The 13,892-nt window shown below is 33.7% G+C and overlaps 2 protein-coding genes and 2 non-coding genes across 6 annotated transcripts; 2 read left to right on the top strand and 2 right to left on the bottom strand.

Annotated features, from left to right (window-relative positions):
• The first annotated feature begins 300 nt into the window (after positions 1-300).
• LOC114170498 lies at positions 301-5,436 on the top strand. Of its 3 annotated transcripts, XR_003601083.1 has the most exons (6): positions 301-395; positions 1,835-2,913; positions 3,691-3,728; positions 3,815-4,010; positions 4,516-4,622; positions 5,137-5,436. XR_003601083.1 is itself a non-coding variant. In XM_028055991.1 (5 exons), exons 2-5 carry the CDS (start codon positions 1,861-1,863, stop codon positions 5,221-5,223), a joined length of 1,374 nt encoding a protein of 457 aa, XP_027911792.1. In that variant the 5' UTR covers positions 301-395; positions 1,844-1,860; the 3' UTR covers positions 5,224-5,414. The 3 variants fall into 3 exon arrangements, 2 of the variants coding, with proteins under 2 accessions (XP_027911792.1, XP_027911791.1); XM_028055991.1 differs by lacking the exon at positions 4,516-4,622 and having other exon boundaries at positions 1,844-2,913; positions 5,137-5,414; XM_028055990.1 differs by lacking the exon at positions 4,516-4,622 and having other exon boundaries at positions 5,137-5,414.
• A 1,617-nt stretch (positions 5,437-7,053) lies between these two features.
• LOC114170497 (serine/threonine-protein kinase-like protein ACR4) lies at positions 7,054-10,835 on the top strand. Its single transcript, XM_028055988.1, has one exon. The coding sequence runs from the start codon at positions 7,793-7,795 to the stop codon at positions 10,553-10,555; it is 2,763 nt and encodes a 920-aa protein (XP_027911789.1). The 5' UTR covers positions 7,054-7,792; the 3' UTR covers positions 10,556-10,835.
• A 69-nt stretch (positions 10,836-10,904) lies between these two features.
• Positions 10,905-10,976, bottom strand: TRNAT-UGU. The gene has a single exon. It is a non-coding gene; the product is annotated as a tRNA-Thr (tRNA).
• Positions 10,977-13,133: 2,157 nt separating this feature from the next.
• TRNAT-UGU lies at positions 13,134-13,205 on the bottom strand. Its single transcript has one exon. It is a non-coding gene; the product is annotated as a tRNA-Thr (tRNA).
• Positions 13,206-13,892: the final 687 nt, after the last annotated feature.

Here is a 13,892-nt window from a genome sequence, read left to right as displayed (position 1 = left end):
GGGTGCCTCTAATATTCCTTTGCTTAGCCTCTCTCACCATCAATTAGGGTAAAAACTCATCACAAATTTTGATTAGGAGAATTATCATTCAACACTTAATCTTTATTAGATTTAAAAACAAGTGTATGGGCTCTCACATTTTTTTTAATTTTAATTTATATATTATTATAATTTAAATATTTAAAAATTATAAAATAATATATCATAAATGTGTTGGATAAGAAAGGAGTATTTTATGGTGTGAAAATAGTTGTTTTGTTGATTTTCTATGGTTATTTATTGTCGAAATTACCACTCTCTTAAACCAAACCAATCCTCCCTCTAAAAACCTTTGTGTTCCTAAATCAAACAAATCAAACAAAAGCATCCTCTGCAACAGTTTCCATCTCCATCAGGTATATCATCTTTCTCTGTCTCTCTTTCTGTCTATGTTTCTCTTGCATTCACTTTCTTCTTTCACACACACCTTCACTGCTCCCTCTGTTAATCCTGGGTTGCTTCTATCTTTTTACCTACTAAAGATGCAATGGGGTGCTTACCGATTAATGTCTTAGCTCCTACTCCTATCATGTTTGTCAATGCCATTGTTCCAAACACAAGATGGTGAATTGTAACTGATTTACTGTGAAGATTCATAGTGTTGTTATCCCCCCATTTAGTTCTTTATTAAATGCCGAATAATAACAGAGTGTTTTCTTCCAAGAAGCAAAGTTTCTTGAACAGATTTTAGTTTTAGTTTTTTTTTTTTGTTTTGTTTTTTTGTTTGTTTGTGTGTGTGTGTGTGTGTGTTTGGCTCGAGTGACTATTCTTCTTAGAAGGGTCTGCGTAGTGATTGGGGGACAATGAAGTAGATCTAAGAAAACTAGATATTGCGGTGTGGTGGTGCTGAAAATATACAAAGCCACAGGAAGAACAATAAATTTTATATGAGAAAACCCTCTAATTCCTAGGTGGGGAAAATTTCACTGTTCCACTGATAATTTCCATTCCACACCCTCTAACGTGAGTTGTTTTTCACTGAGATGAGATCTTCTAATATTACATTTCCCATGGTTGAAAAATATCTATGAATTACTGGGGTGATGCCCAATCAAATTCAGTGCATTTGGGTACACCTAGACGTATGCACACTATTTTGTCTTACTTTACTGGGCTCGTTCTTTACCTCATTCTGCAATTCTTCTGATTTTCAAGCAGTGGGGGGTGGGGGGAGATGGATGGATACAATGTTTTATGCAAGATCCTTATCATTGTTGGGCCAAAATCCTACTCCTTGGAACTGCAGCCTAAAGATCTCAAATGACTGACCAAAATTATTCTGGCAAATGGGTGCAAATAGTTTTTCCGCTGCTCCTGATTTTCTTTTTTATTGCATTAATGTTTTGTCTTCTCCGACTCTGTAATGCCAAATTTGGCTGCACCTATAATTATGTGGTTTGTGTGTGTGCAAGACCTTGTATACCTGTCTTCACAGTTCAACTGTCTAACCAAATTATTCTTCTTCGATCTTTTAAAGCAATCAGGAAGCAGTTTATATTTTTTATACCACGGGATAGGAGAAGTGCTTCTTTTGCACCAGTTAATGGATTAGAATAATGATTGTCTTGGTTAGGAAGACGATGTAAGTTTCAATCTTTGTTTGAATTTTGAAAACTATGGTGGGAGTCTTAAAAAGTTATGTTATTGATTTAACAGAAGGTATAGCTCCTATGACTTGGCCTATACTTGTGCAAGGCAAGGGCAGTTGATCTGGATAAAAAATTACTTCACCTTTAGTTTCATATTTTTTTCGTTGTAGAATTTGTTGGAACATGTCTCATTTAATTGTGTGCAGCACATGCAGGAGGCGTTGGCTATACAATGCATATAGGTTTGAAGAAGGCAAAGTCACCTGGAAGAAGCTTTGATATACATTTAGGTAAAATGAGAGACAGCACAGTGCTAATTTGTCACCAAAATAACAGTGGAATAGTAGAAGCATCTGCACCTTCAGTTGAGAAAGATTTTGCCTCTACAGTAAAGGCAGCTACTGAAGCTCCTCCATCGTCATTTGAGTTCTATGTCTGGTCAGATGTGGGAGTTAGTCTTCATGTTGATTTAAATTTGTCCCCAACAGATTGGACTAATAGGTTTAGAAACGAGGTTTGCATAAGTGAGAATATGCATGAAAACAAATCCCGAAGCCTTTGGCAGGATCTCAGTGACTTAGCCGAGAATTCTACACAAGGAAAATCTTCCTTTCTGTGGAGTACAAATTCTGGCCAAATTGATGAGCATGATAGTCAGGCCAGGTCTCCCTCAAGCTTGAAACTGACAAAAGATGGTGCTACAGATTTAGATCAACAGAATACAGATGGCAGTCCTTTGATATGTAATTCATTGACTCCATGCAGCATGACTGTAAAAGTGAAAGATAATTTACAGGAAAAGCATTCAACTCTCTCAGCTGAAGTTAGAAATGGTGCACTGAACACTTTTATTTGTGGTGCCGAATCTTTTGCTAGAGACAAGTCTAGGAAAATCACCGATTCAAATGCTACCAATATGCCATTCATCAAGTCAATTTGTGATTCTGTTGTCAAATCACCATCATATCCTGGCATACTAGAACTTCAAAATTCAAAACCTGATAATGAATGTTTTGAGGATTGTGCTCTGCTAAATGATTCTTGCTTTGCGAATCCTAGTTCGGTGTGTGCGGGAGCTTCAGTGAGTAGTTCTGTGGGAGTACAAAACTCAGAAGTTATAAATTGTCGTAAAAATGGATCAGTTTCACTCTATGACAATGATGATTCACTGGATTTAAGTGATCCAAAGAGCACTTTTCCTGACATGGAACAGGGTAGACTAGTCAAAAGTGAGATTATTTTTGAAACTGACAGCAACAATTTCACATCATTAACTGATGAATGGGTATAGTTCTTTCTTTAGCCTTCTAGATATATGTACACATTTTTAATACTTTTTTGTCTAGTCTATTAGATTTGATGTGGCTGAAATATTCTAGTTCCAATTTAATTATAGATTTTGGTATAATACTGTGGTAGACAGAGGTAATTTGGAGAGCCTTTCAATCATAAAATCAAGGTCATTGAACTGTAAACTGAAATCTTTATATGTCTCTCAGGTGTGCTGTTAATGTACCTCTCTAGAACGGGTATAGAAGAATTGTTTTAGAAGAATTTGAATCTTCCACCACTGAAAAAGAAATATAAATGGTTCTTACATCACAGCTATATTGATATTATTACTAAATGCTGTTTTCTATGTAGTTTTTTTTATCAGAGGCTTTATATTTTTAGATTATACGTTATATAAGGGTTGTTATCAGCTGAAATAGGATCTTTTTCGTTGTAATTTAATGAGTATTTGTGTGCTGTTGATTAACTTATTATTTGTTGGTTGTTAATTTTGGTACAGAAACACTTTATACTTTTGTATCTTGGAATCATCCATCGTAGCCACTAACACATCTGTGAATTTTTATCATTTATTTCTGTGATGTGTTGGAGATGTTAGGTTATGTTTTACGTAAGAAAAGAACGTTGATCATTTAAGTATCGGCAACCTAAAGATTTTGTGATTTGCAAGCTTATGGAATGTTGGTCTCGTATACATATTGTTTGTCTTAGTTTTTTTCTTTAGTTAATGATTTACAATAAGTGTGTTAAAACATTATTTTGTTTGCAGGAGGGTGGCAGGATTGTTGATCGAAGGGAGAGTTCAGAGTAATTACTGTTGCGACTTATGTTTTTCAGTGTTTTTAAAGTGCTTTTATTCTACTGATTTGAGTATACTTGCACTGTGGTTTCAGATGCTCCCAATTTGGTGATCCTCCCAAGAGATCTAACCTAGATTGTGATAATCGAGATTCTACAATGGAGCACAGCAAAAAGAGAAAAAGCAGAGACTCTGAGATTCAAGTTTCAAATGGTACGACAAGAGTTTTACGAAGCATGAAGAATAGTGGTATGAAGCTGCCCAGAAGATCCATGAGGCTAATCTCCAAGGTGCTTTGACATTTCATTATGCATTAAAGTAAAACTAATGAATATAAACCTGAGAAGTAAATAAAGTTATTCAATTTGATTGCAGTGTTCAGTGTCTTACAAATTGGTAGTTGCAACATTTACCTGATATTCAAATAGGATGTACATTTTTAAAGGGTCATTCAATTATGCATTATTTTTTTTCCAGATGAACCGCCTCATTGTTATTGCTACCCAAAGTATTATATTCTCCCAGATTAAGTTAAAAGATTGGTGTTTTTAAATTCAAATTCCTTTATGGCATATTAGCTTAAATTCTAATTTTTCATTTATACTAAAACCTGCAATGCAAGAGCTATTTTGTTCACCTTTTTAAAAAAAGGTAGGCCTGATAGTTGGCTTGCCTGTTGCAAACTTTACTTTAGATTTAGATGTTAATTTTTTTTGTCAAAGTTTAACTTTCCGAGTTTCTCATCTACCTGTTTGATTCTTCTGTGTATTGATATTGTTTGTTTTTCTTGTTCAGTGAGCTCATGAAGTGCTTGGTGCATTATTTGGAGTAATTAATTAGTTCCAGATTTTTCAACGAAGTTATAATCCACTGTTTAAAAGTTGAAGAATGATAGTTAGTAGGTACGAACTTGCCCCCAACCTAATTTTGAGCAATATATAAGGAGATATGAGATAGGTCATGAAATTGATCTTCCATGTTATATGACAGATAAGAGAAATCAAACAACTCAATCCTCATGACTTACATAATTTTCCTTGTAAATCATTTTTTTCTGTGGAATCACTTTGGTGATTGTCTGATATGTGATCAAACTTTTGAAATCATAAATCAAAACAAATATACATAAAATTCCAATCCATGTAGATCTATTATTTTTGTTACCGCTCTTACATTTGTTTTGCAAATTGGAGACAATTTCTTTTTCTGTTTTCATTCTAGATATGTTTTCAAATAACAAGAGTAGTGCCTCTTTTTTAAGATTTTATGTACAAAGTGGTGAAAATTAGGCACATGAAACAAATTGGTAGCAAAACTTTTTTCAGCTGTAAACTAAAATCTGGTTATTTGGCCCTTCAGTCTAGTTACATCAATTCAAATTGAGATGGTGCTGTTAATCATGTTAATTGTTTGCAGGTTGCTCATTCTTTTGGAAGAGGTTATACTCACAGTAATAAAAAGCTAGGTGGCATTTTTGAAAGATTTCAGTTATCAAACAACTAAAGAATGTGCCATAGTTCTGTCTATTTTTGGCATTTATAAATGATAAAAATCATTGCTTGTTTTAATATTTATATTTATCCTTTAAGACAACATTTCTGATTGTATAGTTTGGCATGTAAATGTATCCTTCATCCCTTCTTGTGTTTGTAGAAACCTGAGCACATTTTTCTTCTTTTTTTTTTTATGCGATATTCATGCTATGATTAATGTTTATAAGAAATTAGTTTTTTTCTTCTAAAATGGCACGCCCCAATACACTTATAAGTTCAATCTTGTTTGGTTGCCAAAATTTCTAGACAGTTGTATCTTTAAAGAAACAGATTTCTAGTTCATAAAAGTGACATTTAATTTTTTTTTTTCACAATATCTTTAGTTTTATTATTTTAAGCAATATAATCAATTTCCCCCTCACACACTATAATACTTTTTCCTTCTAAATATTATGAAAAAGTGATTTTCTACAATTAGCTTTTCAATCAAAGGGAGGAAAGCATTAATTTATAAACTAATGAAGAAATAGGGTTTATTTGGGTCTTAAAAGTGGAGACACAATTGGAGGCATATTGTGAAGGTTAGGTAATAAATACACTTCCAAAGAAGTGTGAGATGTAAACCATGAAATTAGTTTAATTGCTTGTCCCTTTCCTTTTCTTTTTATGGCTACGTTTCATCTATTTAATGCAAATCTCACAAACGTTATTAATTAGCTTATTATCTATCATTCAACTCTCAACTTTTTAAACTTTGAACTTCAATTTTTTCAAATGCATCATAATGATGTTGCCAGCAAAATTATGTTGTCCCAAATAATGATTCATAAAAGTGATAGTGTGAAAAAGAAAAAGAAATGGCAAAGGGTACAAGTATTTGTGTCCCTTGGTATTAAGAATATACAAATTTAAAACTAGTGAAATTCATAAAATGCGTAAAAAAGTTCAGAATGGAAATAGTGAATATTTCATGCATTCACGAGTATTTGTAAATTTTTACGAAATGTGATTAGAAATATTTAAGAAAAATAATTTTACCGACAATAAGGAATAGAATGTTTAAAAGAATATGTCTAAAAATGATGTCTACAAATTTTAGTTTTGAAGATTTTGAAATTAACCCAACTAGCATTATATTTGACATGGAAGAAATTTAAGTGTTGATTAAATTGATTTAAAAAATTAAAAATATCATTCAAGTAATAATTAATTTAAGACCCATAAATTGATTTCTTTCTAAAGTGTTGATTAATGAACATATAAATAAATAATCAATACTTTCTACTTTTGTTAGCTTTCGTCACATCGCATTACCAAACACATCAATCAAATGTGATATTTTTCTCTATTTTTAATTAGAAAACTTGAATGAACTGAATTTAAGAGATTCATGCGTGCACAATCAACCATTATCAAGTTCTCACACAAAAAACAGAAGTCGAACTTCTATCTTCGTAAAATGAGTTTGTCAAATTACTAAGTGGACTAAAACTTTTACAACTCAGCATGAATTAATAACATAAATGGCATGAATTTATAACTTATTTTCTGGAACTTGTGATTAATTGGTGGAAAAGACACATGATTTGAACAGAAAGATGATGAAGCAGACACAGAGAAAGTGAAGGAAAAAAGAAGCAACCTGCAGAGAGAAGAACTTGTTGAGGAGGAAAGTGAGAGAAAGAATGGAATTAGGTGAATGAATGGTTTAAGGTGTGATGTGATGTTTTGTATTGTTGGAAGTTGGAAGCCATAAGCGACACCTGATGAAGAAAGTAAGATTTGGAAGTGGTGGCCAAAAATGGAGTAGTCCAAGCATGAAAACATTGAATTGCATTAACTTCCTCATTTATTAGCTTCACCAACACTTTGCCCATACGTATACAAGAAGCAGTTTTGTGTCATTTAATGCACCGTTTCTCCCCCACCCTCTTGTCTGCAACAACAACAATACCCTGCAACCACCCTCAGCAAAATCTCTATCTACATCTCCTTCACTTTCACTCCCTCTTCCCATCTCCAACACCTCATGCTCCAAAATGCATTGCAAGAACACTTTTCACAATGTGATTCAAACGCCTTGTTGATGCAGTGAGTTAAGAGTCTCTTTGCTGATGAAAAAACAGTTGGATTTGTAGCAGCCTTTTATGCAATCTTTTTAATCTTTCTCACCAAGCCAACAACAACAAGCATGGGATTTTCTTTCCTGTGCATTGGATATGGCAGAATAGTTTCGTTCCTATCTATTTGCCTTGGCTTAAATGAAGAAGATTCTCAATTTGCTTGCTTTTTTTCACCTTTACTACTCTTTTTCTTGCATTGCTAGTTATTCATAGAGTCTCTACGAAATCGTGAGGTAATGTTGTTATCATAGTGTTTTAGTTCTTAACAAGATGAGGTTTTGCAAGTTTTGTTTTTGTGGTTAAAGATGACGAAAACAAGAACTAGATTGAGAAGTTTATATACTGTAGTTAAGGACTTATCCGAATAGTTTCCTCTCTGAATGGAAGCAAAGCTATATACTTTGATCAAACAATTTTGTTATTAAACATTCTACATTCTACATTTTTATCTGGGTAATGTTTTGGTTTCTTTGTGTTATGGGGATCTCGCTAAAACATCATTTGTTGAACGCGAATCCATGTTCGTTTAGGCTTCTGTTTGAGCTGGTGGTTTTATCGTACTTGTGGTTACAAGTTACAAGCCTTGGTTCCATGTCATCCATTGCAATCTCGTACGGCGAAAAGGGTTCCGTGTTTTGTGGTTTGAAATCTGATGGCTCTCACACAGTGACATGTTATGGAGCCAACTCAGCCATAATCTATGGAACACCAACCCAGTTTTCGTTTCTTGGTCTAACAGCTGGAGATGGGTTTGTCTGTGGGCTTCTAATGGGTTCCAATCAACCGTATTGCTGGGGTAGCAGTGGTTACATTGAAATGGGAGTGCCTCAACCTATCATCGGAGGAGCACAGTACCTAGAAATCAGTGCCGGTGATTACCATGTTTGTGGCTTGAGGAAACCTTTGACTGGGAAACACAGGTACATTTCCTTGGTTGATTGCTGGGGCTACAACATGACCAAAAACTATGTTTTTGGGGGACAGATTGAATCAATCACAGCTGGTTCCGAATTCAATTGTGGTCTTTTTTCTCAGAACAGGACTGTGTTCTGCTGGGGTGATGAGACTAATAGTCTAGTGATTAGTTTGATTCCACAAGAGAAGAGATTCCAGAAAATTTCAGCTGGTGGGTATCATGTGTGTGGAATCTTGGAGGGAGTGAATTCAAGGACATTTTGTTGGGGGAGAAGCTTGAACCTTGGGGAAGAAATTTCAGTGGAACATGCAGGTCAAGGAAACGTTGATTTGGCTCCAAATGATCCCATGATTTCTGTTGTGGGAGGGAAGTTCCATGCATGTGGGATTAAGAGCTATGATCGTGGAGTGATTTGTTGGGGCTTTATCATCAAACGAAGCACTCCATCTCCTAGAGGGATTAAGGTTTTTGAAGTTGCAGCCGGTGATTACTTTACCTGTGCAGTTCTTGCTGACAAATCTCTTATGCCTTCATGCTGGGGTGTTGATTTTCCCACTTCACTTCCTTTAGCCGTTTCACCAGGAATGTGTCAACCTGCTCCATGCCCTCCTGGTTCCTACGCCATTGATCAGCATAAAGGTCTCTGCAAATCACCAGATTCTAGTGTTTGCATGAGGTGCAGTGCTGCTTGTCCTCCTGAAATGTTTCAGAAGAGTGCATGCAATTTGGCTTCTGATAGAGTATGCGAATATAACTGTGCCTCTTGTTCTTCATCCGAATGCTTCATGAACTGCTCCTCTTCATATTCCAATGCTTCCACTGAGAAAAAAACTGAAAAGTTCTGGGCTTTACAGTTACCAGTTGTCATTGCCGAGATTGCTTTTGCGGTTTTCATAGTTAGTGTTGTGTCAATAACTGCAATTTTATACGTCCGCTACAGGCTAAGAGATTGTGAGTGTTCAAAAGGGTCAAAGGGGAAGAAACTCAACGGGAGTTCTTCCCTGCAAAACGAGAATAAGGTGAGGCCAGACATTGAGGAGTTGAAGATCAGAAGGGCTCAAATGTTCAGCTACGAGGAACTAGAAAGTGCAACTTGCGGATTCAAGGAAGAGTCCATAGTGGGGAAGGGGAGTTTCTCGTGTGTGTTCAAGGGAGTGTTGAAAGATAACACAGTTGTTGCTGTCAAAAGAGCAATAGTGTCTCCCAACATGCAGAAGAATTCCAAGGAGTTTCACACCGAACTGGACTTGCTCTCAAGGTTGAACCACGCTCATTTGCTCAACCTTCTAGGCTACTGTGAAGAAGGTGGAGAGAGACTTCTTGTGTATGAGTTCATGGCTCATGGCTCCTTGCACCAACACTTGCATGGCACAAACCAAGTGCTGAGAGAACAGTTAAATTGGATAAGGAGAGTGACCATTGCAGTGCAAGCAGCACGTGGAATTGAATATTTGCATGGCTATGCATGCCCACCAGTGATTCACAGAGACATAAAGTCCTCAAACATTCTCATTGATGAAGAACACAACGCAAGAGTGGCTGATTTTGGTTTATCACTGTTAGGTCCTGCAGATAGTGGTTCACCACTGGCTGAACTCCCAGCTGGGACTCTTGGCTATCTTGATCCTGAATACTACAGGCTTCATTACCTCACAACAAAATCTGATGTGTACAGTTTTGGAGTTCTTCTTTTGGAGATTCTGAGTGGTAGAAAAGCCATAGACATGCAGTATGAAGAAGGGAACATAGTGGAATGGGCAGTGCCTCTTATAAAATCAGGAGATGTAACTGCAGTTTTGGACCCAGTTTTGAAACCCCCTCCTGAGGTAGAAGCATTGAAGAGAATAGCCAATGTGGCAAGTAAGTGTGTGAGGATGAGAGGGAAAGAGAGACCTTCAATGGACAAAGTAACAACAGCTTTGGAGAGAGGTCTTGCACAGTTGATGGGTAGTCCATGCATTGAGCAACCTATTTTGCCTACTGAGGTTGTTTTGGGAAGCAACAGATTGCACAAGAAATCATCTCAGAGATCCTCAAACAGGTCAGTTTCTGAGACTGATGTGGTGGAACATGAGGATCAGAGATTTGAGTTCAGGGCACCCTCATGGATTACTTTCCCCAGTGTGACATCTTCTCAGAGGAGAAAGTCATCAGTGTCTGAGGTGGATGTTGATGGGAAGAACAATGCAGAAGGTAAGAACTTGAGCAGTGTTGGAGGGGGTGGTGATGTTTTGAGAAGCCTTGATGAAGAGATTGGTCCTGCTTCTCCAGGAGAGAGGCTGTTCTTGCAACACAATTTCTAACCATGTGTGTGACAAGAAGTTTAGAGTTTCTCATGTGATTGTGGTGAAAATTTGTGAGATTTTCCTCCACAGAAGATGGTGCTGCTGCTACCACAACTGATGTAGTGCTGTTTCATGTAACTTTGTTTGTTGAGTCTGATCATTGTTGCAGTCTAACTGTTATTGTTTAAAGCATTAAGGTGGTTCTAGTTCTGACAAAAATGAGTCTTCTTTTGCCTTGGATTCTAACTTTTATTGGTTGTAAAGTTTATAATTGAAGTTGAATAATCAGAGGAGGAAATAAGAGAGTAGAAGTTTGTGTTTATGGAAGCAAATGAAAGTTAAAGAAAGGAAAAAAAATATAAAAAATTGCCCTCACGCAGGATCGAACTACGGACCTTCAGTTTACAAGACTGACGCTCTACCACTGAGCTATAAGGGCTTGATGATGATTGAATACAAATTTTGAATTAATATTAATGCAAACGTTGACACACAAAATAAAATCGATTACACAAAAAGGCTATGAGAAAAGTAAAAACAACAATATATTATTTTACCTTTATCCTACATTTCTCTCTCAACATAAATCTAATACCATTATCTTATATAAAAATATCTTTAAATATGTTTCGGATATAGTTTGAAGTCGTCTATCTTACTCTCCATCTAATATTTCTGTTTGTCAACTGATCAAGGTACTTGTCAAACATGTTCCGATGTTAAATTCAGTGCATGATCGATTAGTCAATGCAATAAATGTTATAATTAATGTAATTTGACCTATATTTATAGTTTTTCGCATGAACTCATGATTATGATCAACCTAAACACTTTTAATCCTGATCACTGACTTGTTTATGTTAATTAAATAGTTAAGTGATTTTCACATACTTTGTTCGGTTAATGATGACCGAGCGGCCCCACCACATAATTTGTATAAAGGATCCGGATGAAATTTTGTGGACAATCCAACTAATGGAAATCGGAGAATCCGATCGACGCAACCATATCACCTAAATTGTAAGTTTATATCGAGTTAATGACAACTGAGAAATCGAGTAAAGTATTGTCGAACACTAGATAATATCTTTGAAAATCTTCTTCGAAGTAGTGTATACGTAACCGATCGGTCATTGTTGACTTGATCAACCGACCCATTAAATATAAGGTAAACGCATAAGTGATAATTATTTTTCATGTGGATAGGTTTAAGGTGTATTCAATGACAATATTAATGATTAATTTTGGATGTTTTATAAGTTAAAGTGGATAGGTAAGGACTAAGATTAATTCATAGAAGCTGCATGAGCAGAAAAGGTGCAGAAAAAATCGAAATTAAAAAAAGAAAAGAAGAAAAAAACTCATGAAGTTTAGAATTAGAGTATCTTTATGTATACACAGTTAAACACTAAGGCAGAGAGAGAGTTGTTTTTTGAGGAAAATTTAAAAGGGAATTTTTTAGAAAAAAAAGAAGAGAGAGAGAGAGATTATTGAGATAATACTTGCACTTATTAAAGAAATTAACAAGGTTTTATATTATGTTGGTCATGTCATGTTATTAGTTGTTGTATTGAATATTATTTAGTTATTGTTCTTAGTTCTATTTATGCATACTAATGCTTGTACAATTTAGTTTTATTGTGATTCTGGCATTGGGCTTGATTATTTATTTTGTTGTTCCTGTTTTTAGATGTTTTGGGCAATGATAAATCGACTAATTAAAGATATAGTTTTTGAATTTTATTTCTAAATTTTTGGGAAAGTAATTATCTAATCAGTATGTTAATACATTCGGTTTTAGCCCTACAATAGTTATTTTTTAAAACTAAAATTACTGAAAATAATTTAATTCACATAAAAAAAGAAGAGTTTTCTTAACATCACTGGAGAAAACTCTAACTAACGTCAAACAGCAGTATAAAAAAAATACTGTAACAACTTAATTTCAAAACAAAACTTACTAACATTAATAATGAATCTCGAATTGACGTTAACAAAGAGTACTACTCACTCAACAATGTGTTAGTATTGGTGAAACCACTGACATTTTCAAAATGAAAATCAAATTGAGAAGAAAATATATATGAGGAGTAAATTGTAAATTTGAAAATATTAAAAAAATTAAAATTCTTACTTTTTAGATAAAATCTAAAATTATATAGTTGTAAATAATACAATTAATTTAGTAAAATTAAAAAAATTAAAATTCTTCCTTTTTAGATAAAATCTAAAATTATATAGTTTTAAATAATACAATTACTTTAATAAAATTTGAAACTTTCATTTTTTTTAATTCTTTATTCAAAAAACTTTCATTTTTTTTTAATTCTTTATTCAAACAACATATTTTATCTTAAAATATTTCGTCTTATAAAAAAATAATATAGAAGAAAACAAAAATATAAAAAAATAATATAGAAGAAAGCAAAAAATAAATATAAAAATAAATAGTGTAGAGGAAAACAAAAAATAATATAGAAGAAAACAAAAATATAAAAAAATAATATAGAAGAAAACAAAAATATAAAAAAATAATATAGAAGAAAGCAAAAAATAAATATAAAAATAAATAGTGTAGAGGAAAACAAAAAATAATTGCCCTCACGCAGGATCGAACTACGGACCTTCAGTTTACAAGACTGACGCTCTACCACTGAGCTATAAGGGCTTGATGATAATTGATCCCAAATTTGAAATTAATATTAAAACAAACGTTGACACACAAAATAAAATCAGTTTCACAAAAAGGCTATGAGAAAAATAAAAACAACAATATATGTGATTTTTTTTCTGTTAAATTTTTTTTTCTTCTTTTACCTATGTATGAGTGGTAATAAAGTCTAACCTATTTAATGTTATTAAATATGCAACTTAATTAACTTATAACCTTTTTATTAAGTATTTTTAGCTATATTTTTATTAATGTTCGTGCTTATTAAATATTTAAAATTTTATATTTTTAACAATTTTTATGATTTAAAATTTTTATTAATGTGAAGTTTTATGATTAATATAAAATAATATTATAGTTAATGTAAAATGTCGGATGATTTTTATTGTTTTCATCGAAAACATTTTGGTGGATTTTTCTTAGGATTTCATTAAGCAAAAATTATATATTTGACTTTAGCCTAATCTATACACAAGAGATTAACACTGCTTTAAAAAATTTGAGGGCATTAAATTTATGAGTCTTTTTTCTTGTATGATATTTAACATTAGACTCAAAATTGAATTGTTTTATACAATCTCCTCCTCAAAGGATTAACATTGATGGTTTTTTTTTCTATGGGAAAGAAATTATGTACATGTGACTTAATCTTCACCTACATAAAGGATTCAAAATCACAGTTAA

This window comes from Vigna unguiculata, chromosome 11 (assembly GCF_004118075.2).
Source record: "Vigna unguiculata cultivar IT97K-499-35 chromosome 11, ASM411807v1, whole genome shotgun sequence".
Taxonomy (NCBI): domain Eukaryota; kingdom Viridiplantae; phylum Streptophyta; class Magnoliopsida; order Fabales; family Fabaceae; genus Vigna; species Vigna unguiculata.
The sequence above is the reverse complement of the archived record's forward strand: the minus strand, read 5'-3'. Positions and strand labels throughout refer to the sequence as shown.

Excerpts from the sequence above, each read along its gene's own strand:
- LOC114170498 (XM_028055991.1), top strand. The coding sequence starts at position 1,861 with ATGCATATAGGTTTGAAGAAGGCAAAGTCACCTGGAAGAAGCTTTGAT. Across the intron at positions 3,729-3,814 it reads GATCGAAGGGAGAGTTCAGA|ATGCTCCCAATTTGGTGATC; the intron begins GTAATTACTGTT and ends CTGTGGTTTCAG. Across the intron at positions 4,011-5,136 it reads CCATGAGGCTAATCTCCAAG|GTTGCTCATTCTTTTGGAAG; the intron begins GTGCTTTGACAT and ends AATTGTTTGCAG.
- LOC114170497 (XM_028055988.1), top strand. The coding sequence starts at position 7,793 with ATGTTTTGGTTTCTTTGTGTTATGGGGATCTCGCTAAAACATCATTTG.